Source organism: Clupea harengus, chromosome 17 (assembly GCF_900700415.2).
Source record: "Clupea harengus chromosome 17, Ch_v2.0.2, whole genome shotgun sequence".
In the NCBI taxonomy this organism is placed as follows: Eukaryota; Metazoa; Chordata; class Actinopteri; order Clupeiformes; family Clupeidae; genus Clupea; species Clupea harengus.
The window spans coordinates 13,403,312-13,424,313 of NC_045168.1; the positions used below are offsets into that span (position 1 = coordinate 13,403,312).

General features: G+C 42.7%; 2 protein-coding genes across 2 annotated transcripts; one reads left to right on the forward strand and one right to left on the reverse strand.

Annotated features, from left to right (window-relative positions):
- Nucleotides 1-608: 608 nt before the first annotated feature.
- actr3b (actin related protein 3B) lies at nt 609-18,311 on the reverse strand. Its single transcript, XM_012815208.3, has 13 exons — nt 18,178-18,311; nt 17,996-18,062; nt 16,879-16,934; nt 15,909-16,033; nt 14,833-14,943; nt 14,035-14,130; nt 13,640-13,747; nt 11,528-11,671; nt 9,705-9,878; nt 9,426-9,518; nt 5,127-5,252; nt 1,984-2,067; nt 609-1,606 (listed from the first exon to the last, which is right to left on the reverse strand). The coding sequence occupies exons 2-13, from the start codon at nt 18,037-18,039 to the stop codon at nt 1,511-1,513; spliced, it is 1,257 nt and encodes a 418-aa protein (XP_012670662.1). The 5' UTR covers nt 18,040-18,062; nt 18,178-18,311; the 3' UTR covers nt 609-1,510.
- A 704-nt stretch (nt 18,312-19,015) lies between these two features.
- xrcc2 (X-ray repair complementing defective repair in Chinese hamster cells 2) lies at nt 19,016-20,860 on the forward strand. Its single transcript, XM_012815105.2, has 3 exons — nt 19,016-19,161; nt 19,463-19,544; nt 19,839-20,860. The coding sequence occupies exons 1-3, from the start codon at nt 19,141-19,143 to the stop codon at nt 20,675-20,677; spliced, it is 942 nt and encodes a 313-aa protein (XP_012670559.1). The 5' UTR covers nt 19,016-19,140; the 3' UTR covers nt 20,678-20,860.
- The last annotated feature ends 142 nt before the right edge of the window (nt 20,861-21,002 follow it).

A 21,002-nucleotide genomic window follows, 5' to 3' on the forward strand; every position in this document is an offset into this window, starting at 1 on the left:
GGGGGACAGGGTGATAAGAGATAAGCACTCCCAGGCTCTCCCAGGGGTGCGCTCCCCATCAAAGCTGTAGTGAGAGTGGGGAGGACGGCGAATATGAGGAAGGCTGGGATTACAGGAAGGGGCCAGGGCTCTGGTAGAGCAGGCTAGTGAGAGCTTAGAGCACCCTGAGAGAGGTATTCTGGGCTCAGGGCTTTAACCCAGCCCAGTGTGTGTACACAAGGCTGTGTGTGTGACGCCAAGGTGCTGCACACAGTGTAGCGGTAAAGTCACATTTAATTTTAAGTCGAGGTTAGAGGGAAATAGTGTGAGTAAGTAGTGTCTCTGTGTGTGTGTGTGTGTGTGTGTGTGAGAGAGAGAGTGTGTGTGTGAGAGAGAGTGTGTGCGAGAGAGAGAGAATACAATACTGTGTGTGTGTGTGTGAGAGAGAGTGTGTACAAGAAAGAGAATACAATACAAGTGAGAGTTGCTAGCAGCTTTAAGTGAAGCAAGTCAAGGGTATGCTAAGTAGTCAACCAGAGAATGAAAGTAGGTGAGGGGTGAAAATAGGAAGATGCCTTATTGCCATGGCTTACCAACTGGAGGGGGGCACAGGAAAACAATACAAGAGCTGCATTTGAGAAGTGACTTTATTTCCCTCAGCTTTGCACAGCACGCTTCATCTCAGTCACAGGCAAACACAAGTCCTACAACTCTGGGAGCTGTGATATTGGTCTACCATTCCACCGCAGCAGACTAAATAAAACACATGGGTGATAAATATTCTACATACAAGTTAAAGTCAATCCTTTCTCTTTCAAATACGAGCTGGACAAAAATAATTTAATAAATAGAATTGAACTTACTCTCACTATACATCAATTCTCTGTTGTGAATATACTCTGTTTTAAATAGGCGTACCCATCCCCCCCACACAGGTTCTGATAAACTATTTGCTTTAATACAAATATAAACTAATCTGAGGATAATTTGTCATACAATATATATTTATATATGTATCTATGTCTTGTATGTACAATTTCAAAGCATGACATTCTATTCATTCATAAGTCTGGTAGTGCTACAATTCAAGCTTAGTGTGCCTTCCAATACAATCTCGTGCAGACTGGGTTCTGAAGCTAACCTTTAGGCTGGGGAACATAACGCAGGAAATAAATAAAAAAAACAGTCATCATTGTATGGCTTCACCTGAAGTACTTTCTATTCATCTCTCGCTGTGTTTTTTTGTGTGTGTGTTTTTTGTTTGTTGTTTTGTTTCTTTTCTGACTTTGATGCTGCATTTGGAACATTGAACATTCAGTGTGGGCTAACTCCCCTTCCGCCAGACTCTCTGGATCTGAATCCAACAAATCATCTGGCTCTTGTTTCGGAGCTCATTCTCATTCCGCTAAAGTGCGTGGCTTTCACTCTGGAGCGCTTCGGGACTTGTCAAAGGTAGGAACAAACTTGGATGATTGGATGCTGGTCTGAGCGCGTACGACGGGAGGGTTGGAGTATGACGCCCTGTCTGGCATTAGGACATAACGCCGAAGACGGGGTTGTGGCGACAGATGCTGGGGCCGTACTCCTCATAGTCTTTCTTGGAGTGGCAGACTTGGAAAAACTCAGGCTGTGAAGAAGAACGGGTAAGAGTACACCTGAGTGATGGGCATTCGCCTCGGAATACATTTCAGTATTTACAAACCAAACCATGTATAGACAGATTCTAGACCCCTCTCATAAATGGTCAAGTACCCAGCACACTTTTAAAAAAGATTATTTTTTATTTTAACAATGTTTAAAGGTAATTGGAACTACTATGCTGAACACATGTCCATTCCAAATTCCAAATATGTTGGATGCATTTAGGCTTAAGCCAAAAAGAATCTGCTCGAGTTTTTACTGAAAAACTCATCCTTCATGCTTCCTGCCTAGTGGCTTCCAGCGTAGGGAGCAGGTTAGGGCAGGGCAATGAGGAGTGTGTTTATCTGCGTTAGCATTAGTTACCGTTGAGGCTAGCATGGATCCTCCGAACCACACAGCATATCTCTGCATGTGATGGGTGATGACCTGCACCTCCATGGGCTTGGGCTGGAAGGAGAGGAGAGGGAATAAGAGGAGAGTGTCAGTAAACATCACCTCTCAGACCACCTACCCACAGCCCCACAGCAGTGCAGCCTCATAGGTCAGGTGAGGAGAGGGAATAAGAGGAGAGTGTCAGTAAACATCACCTCTCAGACCACCTACCCACAGCCCCACAGCAGTGCAGCCTCATAGGTCAGGTGAAGCGCTGTGCCGTCCGCAGACCACTGCCTGCAGCATCCAAACAAAACTCAAGAAAAACAACAGCTACTCGGAGGCAGAGAAGGCTTGTGGTTGCTCACAAATATATATGCGTGAATAAGCAGACACACGTAGACACAAGCAGACCCACACACACACACACACACACACACATTTGCAGGATCAGTGCCCTATCTAAACCAATCTCATTAGTTTTCCCTTCTGTCAAAAGGCTAGGTGAACACAGCTGACAGCCCTGCCCTCTTCAAGATGGTAACTACTGTTTTGGCATGGATAAGTGTGTGTGTGTGCGTGTGTGTGTGTGTGTGTGTGTGTGTGTGTGTGTGTGTGTGTGTGTGTGTTCAGATTAGTCTGCAGGGTAACCATAATCCTACACCATCATACAGTATAAGGTAAAATTATTGAATCAAATGATAAGAAGAACAGATGGAAATATAGATTAAAGAAATACAGCTTTTTTTTCATTCCTGCTTCCTGCATTTTTCTCTGTATATTAACAGACTGAAATATCTGCCGCTCTTTTTTTTCTTGTCCTCCCCCTCTTCCCCTCTTTTACTTGACCCTGATTCTGTCTTGTTCTAACAGGGCTCTCAAGTTTTGAAGACAGGCAAGAGTGACATATCCCCTCCCTCCCGGCCACGCCCCCATTCCGCCCGCCCCTCCCCTGCCGTATGCCCACAGACCAGCCCTGCCCCCCCTCCCCTCATATTATTATTAGTGTTTTGTTGTTGTTAATAATTGATCAGACTTGCAGAAAAGATTTGACACATGGCACTGACAATTCAACCAATTACTAAGTATTTATTCAATTTGGGAGAGAGAGAGAATTATGACTTGTGTTGTTTATTGTAGGTGTTGGTTGCCTTTTAGGACTCTTATCATTTTTGGTGTTGGTTCCCATTATATATGCCATAGTCATAGAATTGGATGTATTAATTAGGAAAAATGGTATTCATGAACATTGTAGTCAACCTTTTGCATTTAAATGTACCTTGACCTCTTGCACACTCATCTCTGCAGTCACTGGCAAGTAAAAGTTTTTGACTGCGCTGGTTGACTTCAGTGCCTGCTGTTTGGCCTGATGCCCCTTACTGCCTATGTGCCTTGTCACATCCTGCACACCTGGATGGGCACGGGAGTTCTCTTGGCGGCAGATAGAGCACCAGTAATATGAGCTGGTGCTTCCTACAGTAATAAATGGCCATTTAGAGATCCATTCACTATTAAAAGAGGTCTTGTAGGTGGCTGCTCCTGGGACTATTCTCCCTTTTGTTCTAGCCATCTCCTCCACTGTTTCTTCCACCATCTCTTCCACTCTCTCCTCCTCTTCCACCTCCACCGTCTCCTCCTCCTCCTCCACCTGTACTGTCTCTTCCTCCTCCACCTGTACTGTCTCTTCCTCTTCCACCTGTACTGTCTCTTCTTCTTCCACCTGTACTGTCTCTTCCTCTTCCACCATCTCCTCCTCTAATGTGTTTACGTTCTCTGGGCCTAATCTGGCCTTTTTAGGGGGCTTTCCTCTTTGGGCGAAGGACAGGATGCTTATTTGTTTTTTACCTGACATTTTTGAAAGACAGATGCAATGATTAATGCATCCATGGCCAGGATATTTATAACATGCTAGTATGCCTAATGAGCTCGCGATTCACAACTTCACGTGAAGTAGCCTCGGAATCTGAATAGAATGTTCAAGCAAACACATTTACAAAAAATAATGCCCTATAACATCATTGAATATTAAGGGCTGCCTAATATTCGTTCGAATTATAGGCTATATATATTTTTAATAGGCCTACTCGAATTTATTGTAGCCTATTACCGAAGTTCGGAGTCAACGCTATAGTGAAAAGGCAAACTGTGTTGGCTACAAACACTCATTAAAAACTGATGCTAATTATCTGGGAAATATTCTCGAACTGCAGTCAAGTTGTCATTGCTTGTGTCAAACCATTGTGAATTTGTTGTAACATTAAAACAGGAGACGACTTGCTCTTTGTAGAAGACTGATGCTCAGAGCTCCAGTGGTTTCCTCAGGGTAACAAAACTTTCGGAAGATTAGTCGCGCGCAATTCCAGGATGCTTTATTTTCATTGGTTGCTGGATTAAATGTTACCCAGATACAACAGATACAAAAGACACTTTCCTCCATGGTGAGGGCAGCGCGGCCAGGTCATGTTTGCGCGCTGCAGCACATTAAATAGCCTAGAGGTTTTTTTCAGCGTGAGAAATACGATGTGTGGCGGGAGTGCGTGATTAAAGACCGAAATGAGTGACTGTCACGCCCAATGCGTGACACTTGAGAGCCCTGTTCTAAGGTTGGTTTATGGGCAGATGGGCTCCACCTCAGCAGGGTTCTGCTTAAAGTGCGTTTGACCTTAATATGGTAACCAATGTGCTTGCTCTAGGCCGGGGTTGATGCATTGGGTTCTGTAAAGGACATTGAGACAGTGTTCATTGTTAATGGTGCTATTTTAATAATGTAAAAATTGAATTGAATTGAATTCAAATAGCAAATTTGATGAATCAAACTAAATAGTTAATGATGATCTAATCAATTTGTGCTCCTTGAGCAGAACCATCGATTAACATTGATTAGTAATGACAAAGCCCCTTTCCTAGACTGAATAACCTCTATATCTGAGAAATTCTGAATTATTTGTAATATAATGTCCATTTGCCAGTGTTAATCTGTCTACCTGACTACTTTAACATTTACTTCCCATGTGTGTTTCCTGTCTTGTAACACACACGTAATCTGCAGTCAGTCTGCAGCGATGCCTCTTGCCCACCCTGACCCTTGATTTGTCCCCATGACACTAATCATGCAGGACACGTTGACCTCTGACCTTTATCCTTCCTCCGCTGAGCTCCTCACTCAGGCGCAGTCGGGCGTCCACCACGCGCTTCAGGTCTCGCTGGAGACGCCTGCCAAAGTCACGGAACATGGTGGATCCTCCTGAGAGAACAATGTTCTGCAGACACAGAAATATAAGCACACATAAGACTTTCACAGTGTTAGTACATTCTGCTGATCTGTGATAGGGTAGGAAATATGTAGCCTGGTATAACCAGAGCCAAATTCACTTCCTGAATAGATAGCATCTGGCCACACTCCAGTGGGGATTGTTTTCAGTCGCTGCATCCTAATGACTGTAGACTTTGGGAACCAAAGGGAGTTTTGAAACCACTGGACCAGCCTTTAACCAATCAGCATTGACCACTATGGGAGTGCTATATTTCCTACTTTGCCACTAACAGTGCAAGCTGATATATTAGCCTTTTCCCAAACTCCGTTGGCAGTAAATAAACAATGTCTTTGCCATTGATGAATACGTGTTCATATTCTTCTTGTTCCAGCTTCAATTCTTCAAAGTTTGCGTACGATTTTTACAAATGGTTGTACCGTTTTGTCTAGCTCTAGCACTGCTGCCATTGTTGTGACGACGAGATGTCAAACAAACACTTCACTACAAAGTCATGGAACTAAGTCACCCCTACTGATCGCTGATTGGAGGCCACTCAGAAGGACATGTGTGGACTTGCTAGGGCAAACTCAGAAGGACAAGTGTGGACTTGCTAGGGCACACTCAGAAGGACATACAGTATGTGGACTTGCTAGGGCACACTCAGAAGGACATATGTGGTCTTGCTAGGGCAAACTCAGAGCAACCATTCCTAACACTTAACCGATCGCAGATATCTTCACTTGTCATCAGACCTGCCTTAATATCGTCAATTCAGACTTTAGACTGTGCATGCATTTCTGCTCTCATGTGTGTACATATTTGTGTGTGTGTGTGTGTGTGTGTGTGAGAGAAATGTATGCATTTTTGCCCTACACTGTCCCTCTGAACCATGCAGCACAATTTGAATTTCCTTCACTCAAACATCAAATCTTTGCTTCATCAGTTGGCGTAACTACTAGTAATATTTCACACTCCACACAACCTACTGCATACTGCACTGATTAAATGAACAGGTCAATACAGCATATTCATATGGCATTGATTGGGTCGCCCCTGCAGAATGAAGGACGTTTATATTGTGATGCAATTCTGGCCCATGCAGGATGTGTGCACGAGACGACTTAAAAGCAGAGTTCGCATTTAGGAAACATTGTCAACTATGTTCCACCGAATTGATTCTTGGAGTGTTTGAATCTGATTAAATGATAAAGACATAAAATATTTTGTAGCCAGAGAGACCGATGTTCTCTTTTGCTTTAAATTGTACCTCTGGGTTTGGGAGATAGATACTTTATTGATCGCGAAGGAAAAGTAGGGATGGGTGGATTTTTGAATGTGTATTACTGCATGAGATGGAAGATTGAGATGGAACAGAGCCTTTTATTGCCAATTGGTTCTCTGTATGATGTAAGTTCCCTCTTGCTCAAATCATATATTCTACAAAAGTCCACATATATATTTAAAGGTTTAGAAAGATCATATGAAATTGGCAACTGTACAACACAAGAGAGCAGAGGTACTATACAAAGGCACAGAAGCCAGTGTAATCATATTACTTATCCACATCCCTGCATGGCCCTCACTCAAGACCTGCTTTCATCTTACTCAAGGCCTGAACTTTACACAGAACTCAACAAAGACTTATTTGCAACTGACAGGCTAAATAAAGCATGACCTTTTTTGGGACGGCTACCATTCTCTGCATCTGTGTTTTAGCCAGGAAAGGTTCCTCTCCATCGTACATTGGTAGGGAGAAATGTCAGCTTCCTCTGCATCTGTATATGCTGATAAGAAAACATTCTGCTGATGACTGGAGTAATTACAACAGTATGCTAGGAGAACCAGGAGCCCTTTCAGTGACCCGAGAGAGGCATCGATCGGTCTGTGATAACAAGGGATCTTATGCATATCTCTATGTCATCAAAGCGCAGTCAAGAGGTCAATCCCTAGTTAACGAACTTGGCAAGAGATAAATCCTGTTGTTTAGACTGGGCTGAGGTGAAACACTGTCTGGGGAGGAATATTTTCAACAACAAAAAAAGAAAGAAATGGCAGTGAATAGAACTGCAACATCACTCCTCCATATCTCTCTCTTCATCCATCCATCCATCCGCCCATCCAGGTAGCCATCCATTTATTATCTGTGTCACTGGAAGAGATTAGAAGGGGGGGTGGAGCGTGGATCATCTCTCTGCAGATGAGAGGTGTTCATTTTACACGCCGCAGACCGGTGGGTGGGGGGGAGATTGAGTGCAGGGAGCTATATGTATGTATGCTGAGGTTAGATAAGAGGAAAGAAATATACTGGACTGGCTTGCTAACTAGAAATCCTTCACTCTGGTGCATTCACTTGTAAGGAACGTAAAGACGTACCTAAGAGGAGTATTTATTACTGCCAAAGAGTTTTTATTTTTCTACGTCAGTTCTCAAGGGAAGGGGTTAACACACACAAACACACAGACACACACACAGAGCTAGAGATCTGGGTCGCTGAGAATATCTGGAGTATAAAAGAGGCTGGGGAGTTGTGACTAGAGCTGAACAGTCTCCAGAGAGTGTTAAAGTCGCACAGCGTGCTGACAGGGGAACAATATTCACCACAGAGGGTGGCCTTGCCAGAGATTTAGATGCTTATCTCCACAATAATGGTTCCTCTTCAGCCAGTTCTGTACCAGTAACAAGACAAATGAGCTTTCCTCTGCCTCCTTCTTCCAAAATCTAATTGTGTTTTCGAGAGCAGGCGAGGAGAAAGAAAGAACAGGAGGAATACAATCTTTTAATTTGAAATGCTAATTCAAAAAGGTATCATTTCTGTATGGTGAATGACAACAAATCTGCTCACTCAATTTGTGGTCAGTGAAATCAGTTTTACTTTTTTTTGTCAGACTTGCAGAGGTAGAAGAGAGGTAATTGTCCTGAAAATATGCTGCTCTTACAAAACAGTTGTGACCCAGCCCCCGTACGCATGCATCAAAGTTGACACTCACTCTTTTAAAGAGCCATCATAAAACTTCTCTTCTTATCCAGCTGTAAATGGACAGGCTATTTTCCAGCCATGATACCATAACTCTGCAGAAATGTATGATAAAACCTCTGATGTATGATCAAGTTTTACCATGATGGCACCCAATGCCTTTGGGCAAGGTTACCTGGTGTTTGGACTGCCTAGTGTTAGTGATTTATATTTTGGAGGTATGCATCAATATAGTCTGGGCAATAAGTTAGTTTGTATTCTTCAAATGCGATAGCTGCTTTGCATGCCTTTTACTTTTGTTGGGTGACCATTTGTCCAGGGTCAAGTGTATAGCATAAATCTGAATATTGGTGACAGAATGCGATTGCTTCTGCATAATAATTGGAACTGTGCAAATCAAATGTATAAATGATGGATAATGTGTTTTGCAGCAGAGCCCCTCCCATCTTCAGAGGCAGGTCAATTATGTCAGAATGACGCCTGCAATTTCACCATCTTGCTCTGAATGACCAAAGTTTATGAGAACTGTCGAATTTTTAAAAACCAAGCTTCTTCTTTTCTTGGAACTTTTTATTATTTTCATGAATGAAGAAAGAGTTCAGATTGCTCTGTGATTTCCCAAGGTCAACGGCGTGCGAGAAAAGCAGATAAGGAGAGGTGTTGCATGATTCATCGCCATTATATGAACGGCTTGTATTCACACGCCGCACAGAGCCGTTCACTATCGGGCACAGCGCACCTGAGTCCTAAACCATGGCTCAACAATGACCCCTGGTGGAGACCATTTGCTACAACAAAGTGCACAGCCATTTTTACAGCTTAAGCAATCCAAAATCTTGTCAATGCCCATAGCAAGTCTCTTTTTCCCACCCTTCCTTGTAAGTACGCCAACTTAAAAGGAGCAGCAGATGGAACTCATAGCCTCTTCCTTCTCGTGTCAACACTTAATCATCCTACAGCTTTTGAGACTGAGCGACTTGAAGTAATGCAGGGGCGCTTTCATGGTATATATGCTCAACGTGAATAGATCCCCTGACCATTTCATTGACAGAGGCATTACCTACTAACACAGCAAAAGGCACACTTGTAATTGCTTTTAGTCCTTTTTGTCCATGCTGGACACCGATAGAGCCACATTTTGACGTGTCTGTGTCTCTTAAGCACTTCTGAACCGCAGAGAAGGAGCTGGGTGAGGAAGCGTTTACCTTGTATAGGGGCCTCCGCACATCAATGGGGCAGTTCTGAATAACCTCATCCACCACGTCTGAAATGGGCTGCATGAAATCCGGGTTAGCAAACTGAAGAAACAAAACATCAGAAGAAAAATCAGTACATGTTGAAGTACCAGTGAGTGTCTGATGTCTTTTATGAAGTACAATTTAGAAAACAAAAGAGCACTGGGAAGATAACTAGCTAACTAGCAAGGTTAAAAATGCAGTTATGACTGGGGGTAATCATATACAGTGTTATCCTAACGACAATACCTCTGGGTGAAAGAATATTTCTGGTCCGAGGAAACGCTCATATCCGACATCTATGTGGAACTCGCTTTTGCTGATGGAGTTGATTCCCTTGTACTTCTTGATCCACTTCCCGGGATCCATGTCGTACTTGGAGAATTCCTTAACAATGTCTGGACATATGTAGCAGAACCTTTCCTAAGAGCATCAAACGAACCATCCATCAACAGAACAAAAACCCTGATGCTGAGAGCAGTCAGAAAGCTGCTCACAGCACTGTCAAGATCATGGCTGTCAAGCAAGGCATCATACAAGTGAAGTAAACCTTGAGTTGAGAAGGGCAAGACCTTGCACAAGTTAACAGCTGTATCTTTCTCTGGACTTATGCCAAATGTGAAGTCTTTGCTAGTATTTAGGGTTTGCAGGTGCTGCAGAATATCAAAATATAATGCATATCTTCATTATATAATGTACATCTTCATAATATAATGCACGTCTTCATGATATAATGCATATCTTCATAATATAATGCATATCGTCAAAATATAATGCATATCTTCATAATATAATGCACATCGCTATAATATAATGCATATCTTCATAATATAATGCATATCTTCAGAGAATTAATATGTGGCAAGGGAAGAGCACTCTACACGCTACATTTCACAAATGTTTCTTTGGGCCTTTTGGGCTATCGAGAAAATCGTTTCTGTGTGAGGCACAGTGTGAAAAAGACAGCACACAGGAGACTGAAGAAGACAGGGAGACCGACAGATACCCAGCAAAGAGCATGCTGTGGTCAGGTTTGTGATTCATTGGTATATGAGCTCAGTTTATCACTGAACTGGAATTCACATATTTGATTCTTTCCTTTGGGGCGGGGAGGTGCTGGTATTATTCAAATATACTGCTGCAATCTTGCACAGACACTCTGATAAAATCACTATTACAAGTCATTTAAGAGGGACAGCTACACAGCCTATTATCAAGACAGTGAGAGAAAGAGAGACAGAGATTGAAAGAGAGAGAGAGTGAACGAGAGATAGAGAGACAGAGAGAGAAAGAGAGACAGTGAGAGAAAGAGACACAGAGAGTGAAAGAGAGAAAGAGAGACAGAGAGAGAAAGAGACACAGTGAGAGAAAGAGAGACAGAGAGTGAAAGAGAGAAAGAGAGACAGAGAGAGAAAGAGAGAAAGAGAGACAGTGAGAGAAAGAGACACAGAGAGAGAAAAAGAGACAGTGAGAGAAAGAGAGACAGAGAGTGAAAGAGACTTTATGTCTCTGTCTCCACGACGGTGTGTGCATGTGAGAGGAAGCTTTAGAAAAAAACATGAAGAGTGAAAAGGAAAGATGCAGCGGAAAAGAGTAACCACGTGAGAGGTGTGTGTGTGTGTGTGTGTGTGTGTGTGTGTGTGTGTGTGTGTGCCAGGTAGATTGAGAGAGATAGAGGAACAGAGAGAGAGAGAGAGAGAGAGAGAGAGACAAGTGAAAGGGAAAAGGAAATGGTACACAGAAAAAGACAAACTGAAAAAATAAAACTGTGTACTTTCTCAAAAGTCATGCCCAAAGAACACTGTTGAGCTGTATCCAGCTAAGTGTGTGACTCATAGCGCACCACATCAAAATTCACTGCCAAATGTGTAAAATCACAATTCACTTAGTCAAGTGGGGAGAAAGGGAACGGTGACAAGAGAGAGAGGGGGAGAGGAAGGCCTACCTAGAGAGAGGAGCACGGAAATCTAAATCAAGTGAGACGGATGGACACAGGAAAGAGAGACAAAGAGAGAGAGAGAGAGAGAGAGATTGGAATGGAGGGAGGAAGGAAGGGAGAGGAGGAGGCCTACCTTCACAGCTTTAGCGGTCTCCAGCGACTGTTCGGGGGGAATGCCCACCTCTCTCTCCCGGAGCAGCTGCTGGATGAAGTATGTGATGTCCCTGCCTGCGATGGGGATGTGCTTTATACAGCTGCCAATTACATAGCCCTCTGCCTGCAGGTGAACACACACACATGCACACACAAGGACACACCCACACATACACACACACACACGCACACACAAGGACACACACACACGAACTCATACACACACAAACACACAAACACATGTGTGCACATGCACAAACATATACAATCCAATCACACAAACCATAAACACATATTTTCAAGCACACCGTATGAAAAACAAGTGAACACACACACACACACACACGTACACGCGCACACACACATACAAACATGTACACGCGCACACACACACACACACACACACGCACACGCACACACACACAAACGCACACACACACACACACACACACACACACACACACACACACACACACACACACACACACACACACACACACAGATTAACTCAAACTTGCATACCATCTGCATATTTGTGCTGCATCACTGCTCATGTTCTGTGTTAATTATATATGCATATGAATAAATAACAGTGCCATTAGCAGGTCTCAAGCACACTCACTGCTTTCTGAACTCTTTGATGTGATCATCTGTCTACAGAGGCAGCACGCAACATCAGCATCTCTACAGTAGTCACACACAATCTACCACAACTAGTAGAATACTGGAAGCACAAATTCACCAACCAAAATAGTCGCAGTTGTTTGAACAGAAAAATGAACACTAGATATTTGCTCATGGTTCTTCAGGGGTTGGGGGGGTCGGGTGGGATCTATTGATCTATCACAGGAGAGCTTTTCTAACCGGGTTTTACAGGTGGACAGCAAACAAGACTTCCCTATGCACCCGCATTTCCTCAATAAGTGTCCCCTTCTGAGAAGAGCAGGGCAGGAGTTCCTACTCACACTGCCAGCCGGTCCTCTGAGCTCTGGTGGGCACGTGAGCACAGGATAACAGGGAGTGATACACTCAGTTCTACATCATTTCTACATCACTTCTTCATCTCATTTCATCTTAGTTTCACTATTCTTTCTAAGAATACTGTCTCCATCAGCAGACAGACATTACAATAAGCTGTGTGTTTATTCTGGTGGTATAGATTATAAATTAAGTCATACAAAAGAAACGGGGTTCATGCCTTTTTTAGGTTGTATAGCCTTTTTCACTCTGACAGGGGGACTGCCAATGGAAATTAGCCTTTTGGCTATAATTGGGTGCATTTACATTTTAATGTTCATGAATGTACACTGTCCCTCTTGATCAAATAAACAAATTGATTGATCGATTGATTGATTGATTGATTGTTTCTGAGACAAGCACCACATTGATCTCAGCCGTGAAACATTGTCTTTGTTTCTAACTGGCTACAAAAAGACGCCACTTCATCACCACATCCTCATCCAACTAATATTCCACCTCACCTGCATATCACACTTTGATGAAAATAGCACTTTCTGTCAGCACCTCCGTTCACCTTGCACTGAAACTCTGCAAATCGTGCTCTGTGAGAAAACGGTCCTAACCTTGACGATTTCAATACTCTCAATTGGTTTTCATGCAACTGCACTTAGTATAAGTGGAATGTCACAGAGTCCACCATTACCCAGCTATTAGTCAATCCTATTCGGTGTTTTCTGGGCCTCCGGGACCAGAGACTTCCTCTAGATAGAGGCACAGACATTTGCATAGAGATGCAAATATGACACAGAGAGGCCTAGCTCTTTGCACATTCATAACACGCCTGCAAACACTCAAACCATTATTTGCACCAAAATTCACTTGAAATTAATTAAAATGTTGTTTTTGTTTTACAAGCAGCCAGAGAATATGAGCCTGTTAGTGTGAGAAACGAAGGAAGAGCCCCACTGGTGGGGTGGGGTGGGGGGGTCACTGTTCATGATAAGAGTAACAACAGCAGCACACACACCCAGCCGTGCTCGGCCTCTCGGTATTCATAATGCATGTGTTAGTCATCTGGTGAGCTGCTCTGAGGCAGCGCGGGTTCAAAGGCAGCCCAGAGCACTGATCTCACCACAGGGATGGCATGAGTTACTCCGTCTCCGCTGTCAATCACGATGCCCGTCAGCGTGCGCTCTCCAACCTGGCGTGACGTCCATGAGGCAGCCAGGGCAAGCACTGCCTGAGAACAACGATACCCCCCCCCCAGACAAATGAAATCACATATTTCAAAATGGATATACAGTGATGTTTTGGGAATGTTTCAAACTAACTTGAATTCGGTTACGTTTTCAAACTTTTTTCCAGCTTTTTTGAAATTTGAATCATCAAGTCTTCGTGGCCTCAAAAAGCTTTTATTACCACATTTTACAACATATAGAAGCCATTTCCCTAAGAGGTTTTATGACTGGCTTTCCTTTATTGGTTTCTCCCAACACTTTTCATCAGGTGAGAGAAGCTCGAACATACCTGCACCGCGATGTACAGTCCGGGCACGTTGAAGGTTTCAAACATGATCTCAGCCAAATACTCTCTGTTCTCAGGGGTGTTCAAGGGAGGCTCTGTCTGAGACACACACACACACACATCCAGAAGTGTGTTTGCAGTTAAACAATCAGGTTTGGTCAGTGCAACTGCAAAAGGGTTTGTTTAAGGGATTATCCCATGCATGAGGTGAGTTTAAGGATTTAAGCAAGATGAGCTCTAACTACCATACTCTTGTACAAATGTATCTGCGCGAAAATGCCTTCAGATCAGTTTTTCAATACATAATGCGGCAAGTCCTGCTTCTTTTAGGGTAGACAACAATGTGCTTAAACAATTATTATTCCTAATTTTTCACAAAACGATCTGTCTAGACTACTTTGCTGATCAAAGCCAGTGCCTACATTACTAGAGTGTTGCCACTCAAGTGCTAAATTGTTGTTCCATTCAGAAGCATTCACAATGTAGTTCTACATAATATAATAACGTGCTTAAACAATTATTATTCCTAGTTTTACACAAAATGATCTGATCAAAGCCAGTGCTTACATCACTGGAGTATTGTCGCTCAAGTGCTAAATTGTTCAGAAGCATTCACAGTGTAATTCTACATTGTTCACAGTTCTTACATTCCTATCTGCAATGCTAAATGACTGCCAAAGTAAAGGACAAACGCTTAATGATAAACCACTTGCAGCAACGTACTGCAAATACACACACATTCACATCTGACCACCCGACACAGAACACACTCCTCAGCTCTGACAATCTGTTTCTCCTCACCATGAGGAAGTTGTGGTCTTCTGGTTCTGCCCGCAGGTACTTGAATATGACTTGTTCCATGAATTTCTCCATCAGATCCCAGTCTTCAACCATACCGTGTCTTATTGGCCACTTTTGGAGATGCAGGAACACATAGTCGCAGCTGGTGAGAATACGGCTCAAAAGTGCAATCATTAAACGATCTCTACCTGTTTCATAATTCTCCATTAGCACAGAGGGTGAAGAGGTTCTCAGAATCTTGGATGTACCAGATTGATCTTAAAGCAGCAATAAGTAGTTTTGTTCCAAAGCTAGTAAGCTAACTACCTAAAAGGCATGCAAAAACCTTGCAAACACCACCAACAGCCCAGTTGACACTGATAGAAGCTTGCCAACACACTAACTAGTGTCTTTTGGCAGTATAGCTGGTAATGTCATGCTGTGAAAGTTTTTGTTTTTTTAGCCAAAACTTGTTGCCTATAAAACCATACCTCAAAAAGTGTCAAATTGTTGCATAGTGTTACTTTAAGTAACAGCACAAAAAGACAGTCTAACAGATATTACTGGTTCAGATCCATCCTTGCTTCCAAAGGCTAAACATATATGAGGGAGCTATGTTTCATTTTTTTGGTTTCCCCCTGATTGTATCAGGGACTCGCATGAATGGAAGACAAACTTAGGGCAAAATCTGTGGATTTTAATTAAAACAAAATATCCTGGCGTCCTTAATGGGAGAGTGAGATTAGGTGTGAAAGGCAGAGGAACGCAAGGAAAGGCAGAAAGAGTGTGTGAGAGAGGAAGCTTTGAGAGAAAGACATAGAAAGACAAAGACAGCTAAAAAGAAGAGATAAGACTATAGGACTATTCATGCCAGGTATTTTTTTTTTTTTGTTAATTAATAATTAAGAGTAAAACAGACAGGGCTGTACTGATGGCATGTATCAAACTAGATGCATGTATTTGCTTTCCAGTGGTTTGTGCCATACAAATACATACAAGTACATGTGTACATGCAGTAACTGGGACCTCCATACGCATCCCGAATGTCTTCCTTCTAAAGGCAAAATGCATGCAATACAGATATCAACTAGCCATACCTTTGTTGCATAGTTGGGCTTGTCTATGGCCTCATCTCCAATGAAGAAGTCCAGGTCATCCACACCTTTCACAAGCCTCCTCTGAGCCTGGTCTCCAACACTGGCTGACTCCCTGATCGCTATGCCTGAGGAAACAGTACAACAACCCTGTTACAGAGTATACAGGAGTACATCTCATGTTAATGCCTTTGTTTTATCTGCTGTGCAAAACTGTGTCACTGAAGCCGTCATCCTCAGAGGTGACAACGCTGACACCATCTGAGACTTTCACAGAGAGCCCTTCCGGAACATTCTTTTTTTAATAAACATTTTTTTTATATCGGTGAACACACGTTCAGGCGGGCGCCCTATCTTGCTCAAGGTTACCTGGCCACTATAATAATGAAATGTTGAATTCTGGTGACTTTTAATTAGCTGCTCCCCCAGGCCAGGTTTAATTGAAAGCCTGGTGCAAAAGAGCTCACTGGTATATAACTGAAGGCGCAGAACTTTGTATTATCATCACCGCATTTCTCTTTCTGTAATGAAGGTGAAGTCTGCGAGATTATAACATATTAGTATGCCCAGAGAACGGATTGAATTTGGACTCATTTCAATTCATGTCAGCGTGAAAAATATGGACATATCACTGCATGAGAACTTGAGATGCTAAAGAAAAGTACAGAGATTCAGATACATTATAAAAGATTTAAAAATAATGTGATGTGTAATTTAGAAAAGCCTCATTATAGTCATCATCTCAAGTTCTCAGATATTTGAAACAAACAAATACAAGTGAAGGCTAAAATTAAACATGCACATAAATAGGACCCAGAAGTGCATTACTTCTTCTATTTCTTGCAGTTTCTTCAGTCTAGCCTGTCTCCAATGGGGCAACATGCTGGATCAGACATGACACATGCTTGCTAGGGTCTGACAGATGAAACAACTTTTGCCTCCAGCATTTGATTTACAATTTAGTTGTACTCACATGATGGTATTATAAACTGTGGCTCCGTGTTGCCAGCATACCCAATCTTGGTGTACCTGAAGTCAAAGACAGGAACAGTGTGCATTTAAGAAGGTCTCACTTTGATAAAGTCTTATGCAAAACAAAATAAGCAATCAAATTAAGTGTCCTGATGGTCCCTGAACAGTTCCTTATTCCTCCCAGGAAGTGTATCACCCTTTTTAATATTTTCCTCTTTGAAGCAAACTTTTAATGGGGTACCTGAACCTAAGCCCTTTTCCATCAATTATGAACATAAAGTCTTGAGTTTTGTATTAGCTCTTTCATTAAAACAGGAGCCTAACAAATTGACAAGCAGGAAAGTGGATTCAGTGGAAATTGGTTGTTCAGGAGTGGCCAAAAACATGCTCCAACTAATTACAAGTGACCTTGGTCACCACAGCGTTGCCCTCTGGCTAAACCTGCCATCCACACTCACAGGAAGTACAGAATGCCCTACTATCACACCGAGGCTCTCAGCTGAAAACACACCTGTGAAGCACTCGCAATTCTACATTTCGCCAGAGTTGGATACACCTTTATAGGAATTATTCATATTCATTACTTTCATGGTTCTCCTACTATATCTGTCTTCTTATTATTTTAACTCAGAATTCCAATAGAACTGCACTGATGAAAATGACAGAACAATCCACTACAAAAATCTAGCACAGTGACATCTCTTGTTGGAGGCACGCTTGACCCATTTTCCTATTATGGAAATGTGCCACTAACAGGTGGTAAGATGTAACGATTGAGATGTAAAAAAAAAAAATAAGAATAGATAAAAAGACAACTGTTGTGTTGGACAAAACCAATAAAACACTACACTTCTTTTGCACTTTCTATCTTCAGTGCAAATTTAAAGATAATCTTTACTTAGTCTCTGTATTGTACCACTATACCGCAAATGATACATTTTCCGATATTATGTGTAGACTACAGCAGGAAAATATAACTTAAGTACTGCACTACCAAGATGACTGTTTGCCTTATTGTACACTACTTCTTCCTTCACTGCAATAAACACAAAAGAGTGCTGTGTTATGGTAAGGGGCAGTGCCGCAGAGGACATACTCCCTGAGATAAACAAACTCACCCCGTCCCACAGTCAATCACGCAGGGAGGTAGGGGCACTGCCATGCTGACGATGCTGCTACAATCTCCTAAAAACAGGCATAAATGATCGTAACACGCATCATATCATATCTGCGGGTCGATTTCGTAAGCGTTCGAATATAATGTAACCACAAATGTTAACTCGTGTTGTCAATAACAAACCTGGTCGATGAACTGGCTGTGCCCGGCTATCGCATGCACCGTTACTTCTCTCTATGACAGCGCGAGTACTTCCCGAGTCAAAAGGAAACGCGGAAAAAATAGAACCACACCGGAAAGCTTTCCAGCTGGTATGCCCGTTTGGGTGACAAGAGTGGTACAGACCGTTGTGGTTGTCCTTCTACACGGGTACCCTACATCTTAATGAGAAACGGCGTTTTTTTGTCAGAAACTACATGCAGTAGACTAATCACACTCGGTATAAAACAATTCTTGGAGAATATAACCTAGGCCCACCGATTTATTATACACGACTTGAACACATCAACCTTTTTAGATTAAAATGTTTAGGCACTGAAATGTTTCAGAGTGTTTATTCATTTCCAAAGCAATTGATAGCTGACCCATTTAGACAATAGAGATGTCAATTGATAAGCTTGTGATTGCTTTTCAAGGCAAAGATTAGACTTTCACTGTGGCCCACCAGTAGATGGTACTGTTGTAACTTGTCTCTCTTTTTTCTACTTTAAATGTTTCAGTGTGGAATAGGGCTGACATTAACAACATACAACAGTGTCCCAGACTTATTTGTGAGTTCACATAGGCGTCATAAATGGCTGACCAGGAGCTGCTGACCGCTTGTAATTAGAGACCCTGGATGGTTAGGCTGCTATTGCCTAATAGTGCGTAGATTGCCGGTTGATTTTACTCGTATATTATCACACACTTTAAAACAAATATTTGAATGTTCATTCAAAATGTTCAATGCGATGTCAAGTCTGTCAGGTGGCCACGATTGTTTCTCGTTAGGCTGTGCCTACACAAAATAGGCTATCTGAGAGCAGTTAGGTGCATGTACTCGTGTCATTACGGTAATAGTGGCTGACATTGAAGGAAGTGGAGCAGCGGCATACGTGATGTTTTTTTGTGCGCCAAAAATAAAGTGGGACGAAAAGAAATGTCAGCATGTCTGAAACCGGTGCACAGGTAAGGAGATCGTTAGTTGTTACACATAAGTGTGTCTATCGAGACAAGCTTGATGATCGATGAAATTGCTTTATCTACACCGAAGAATAGCCTACTCTTTGGCGTCTCTGTAATCAATCATTTGTTGAATTGCCAACACAGCCTGATTGAACAAGTTACAAGCCAACCTGAGTGTGTGCCGTTAGCCTAAGTACCAAGTTGGCAAATGACTTAGCTACAGGTCATCCTGTGTTTTATCCTGTGTGCCAGTGTTTTATCATTTTGTTGAGACAGTAAACAACAATATTTGTTTGTATTATAGTTGTTTGCCAGACTTGAGGGGCGGCGATGCCTGAAGGACATTGAGCCCCAAATATTTCCTGATGATTGTGGACCATCACAAGGTAGCCGTAACTTGTACCAGCTATTTAAACTAAAGAGATCACTTCCACTTTTATGGGGATTTAACCGAGTTGGTGGAAAGATTCACAAATCTCACTTAGAACTAACGGTGAACCCCTTGTATGGATTGGTAGCCAACTTTTTCACAAGATTAGAAGAGACACTGCAAACTGCTTTTGATATTGTTAGTTGATGTAGCTACATTCTTAGAGTGTAACTGTCTAGATTTTAAGAATCATTAAAAAGAAAACTGCCTTTGTTATGAATAATCTAACACCGGTTTCTTCTTCCTGAAGGAGACATTGTGGAGCTGCATGGCACAGAGGGCACAGCTAAAAGCGAGATGCTGTACCACCTGATTGTGCGCTGCATCCTACCCACTAAGCATGGGGGACTGGAGACCGAGGTCATGTTCGTGGACACCGACTACCACTTCGACACGCTTCGTCTGGTGACCATCCTAGAGGCCAGGTTGGCTCAGCAATCAGCGGAGCCCACAAGAGAGAGCTGTCCAAAGGAGGGCACTGAGGAAGAGGAGGGTGATGAGGAGATGGTAAAGGCATGCCTGCAGAGGCTCTTCTTGGTTCACAGCAGCACTTCGGCCCAGATGCTTCTCAGCCTTCATTACCTGGAGGGCTGGTTCAGCAGTAGGCCTACGTTGGGCCTGCTGGTCCTGGACAGCATCTCAGCCTTCTACTGGCAGGACCGGTGCAACGGCGGCGGGAGCGTGCCCAGGCAGGAGGCCAACCTTCGAAAGTGTACCCAGCTTCTGGAAAGACTCCGCAGGGACTATGGCATTGTGGTGTTTGCCACCGTGCATGCCATCATGAGGAACTACGGGAACTCGTCTGAAACATCCAGCAACACAGCACCCAGGCCGCGTGAGGCACCATCACCATCGACCTCTTCATCGGCATCTTCAAGCTCTTGGAGACGGAGCAACGTGGTTGACTTTGATAAGCCATACATATGCCCGGTGTGGCGGAGACTGGTTACGCAAAGGTTGGTGTTCTCAAAGAGTGATGTTTCAAAGGACAAAAGCCCGGTGTTCTCTGTGGCATGCACCACCACCAGGACGAGAGGAGTGAAGAGGAGCTCATTCTGTATAACAGATGGTGGGATGCAGTTCTTATGATAAATGCTACTGGTTTGTTTAATTTCCTTATGATGAACACTACTGTTTTTTTGTGTGTAATTGGGGGATCCTTTATGTGTCTGTGATTTTTATTCTTTTATTGTGCATGTTTCTGTAATGTTTCTTCTCCAAATTACTTTTGTCCCAGTTGTTCTGGAGAATTAAAAAAACATTTAAAAAGTATTGTCTGTGTAATGTTTCAATTGTTCTCCTGGTCATTTACCTCCAAACAGTCTGATCATTTAACGTAATTTTAAGTAGAGAAAGTGTTACTATATTAAACATATGATCTCCATCATCTCCAGCGATATCTCTTTGAACATTC

What these genes read in the sequence shown, in the direction of transcription:
- actr3b (XM_012815208.3), bottom strand. Translation starts at nt 18,039, where the DNA reads ATGGCAGTGCCCCTACCTCCCTGCGTGATTGACTGTGGGACGGG. An exon ending in ACAGTTTATAATACCATCAT is followed by an intron (nt 16,034 to 16,878) that starts GTGAGTACAACT and finishes CTGTTTCCTCAG; the next exon opens with GCATAGCGATCAGGGAGTCA. An exon ending in GACTGTACATCGCGGTGCAG is followed by an intron (nt 13,748 to 14,034) that starts GTATGTTCGAGC and finishes CGTTGTTCTCAG; the next exon opens with GCAGTGCTTGCCCTGGCTGC.
- xrcc2 (XM_012815105.2), top strand. Translation starts at nt 19,141, where the DNA reads ATGTCTGAAACCGGTGCACAG. An exon ending in TGTCTGAAACCGGTGCACAG is followed by an intron (nt 19,162 to 19,462) that starts GTAAGGAGATCG and finishes TTTGTATTATAG; the next exon opens with TTGTTTGCCAGACTTGAGGG. An exon ending in TGATTGTGGACCATCACAAG is followed by an intron (nt 19,545 to 19,838) that starts GTAGCCGTAACT and finishes TTCTTCCTGAAG; the next exon opens with GAGACATTGTGGAGCTGCAT.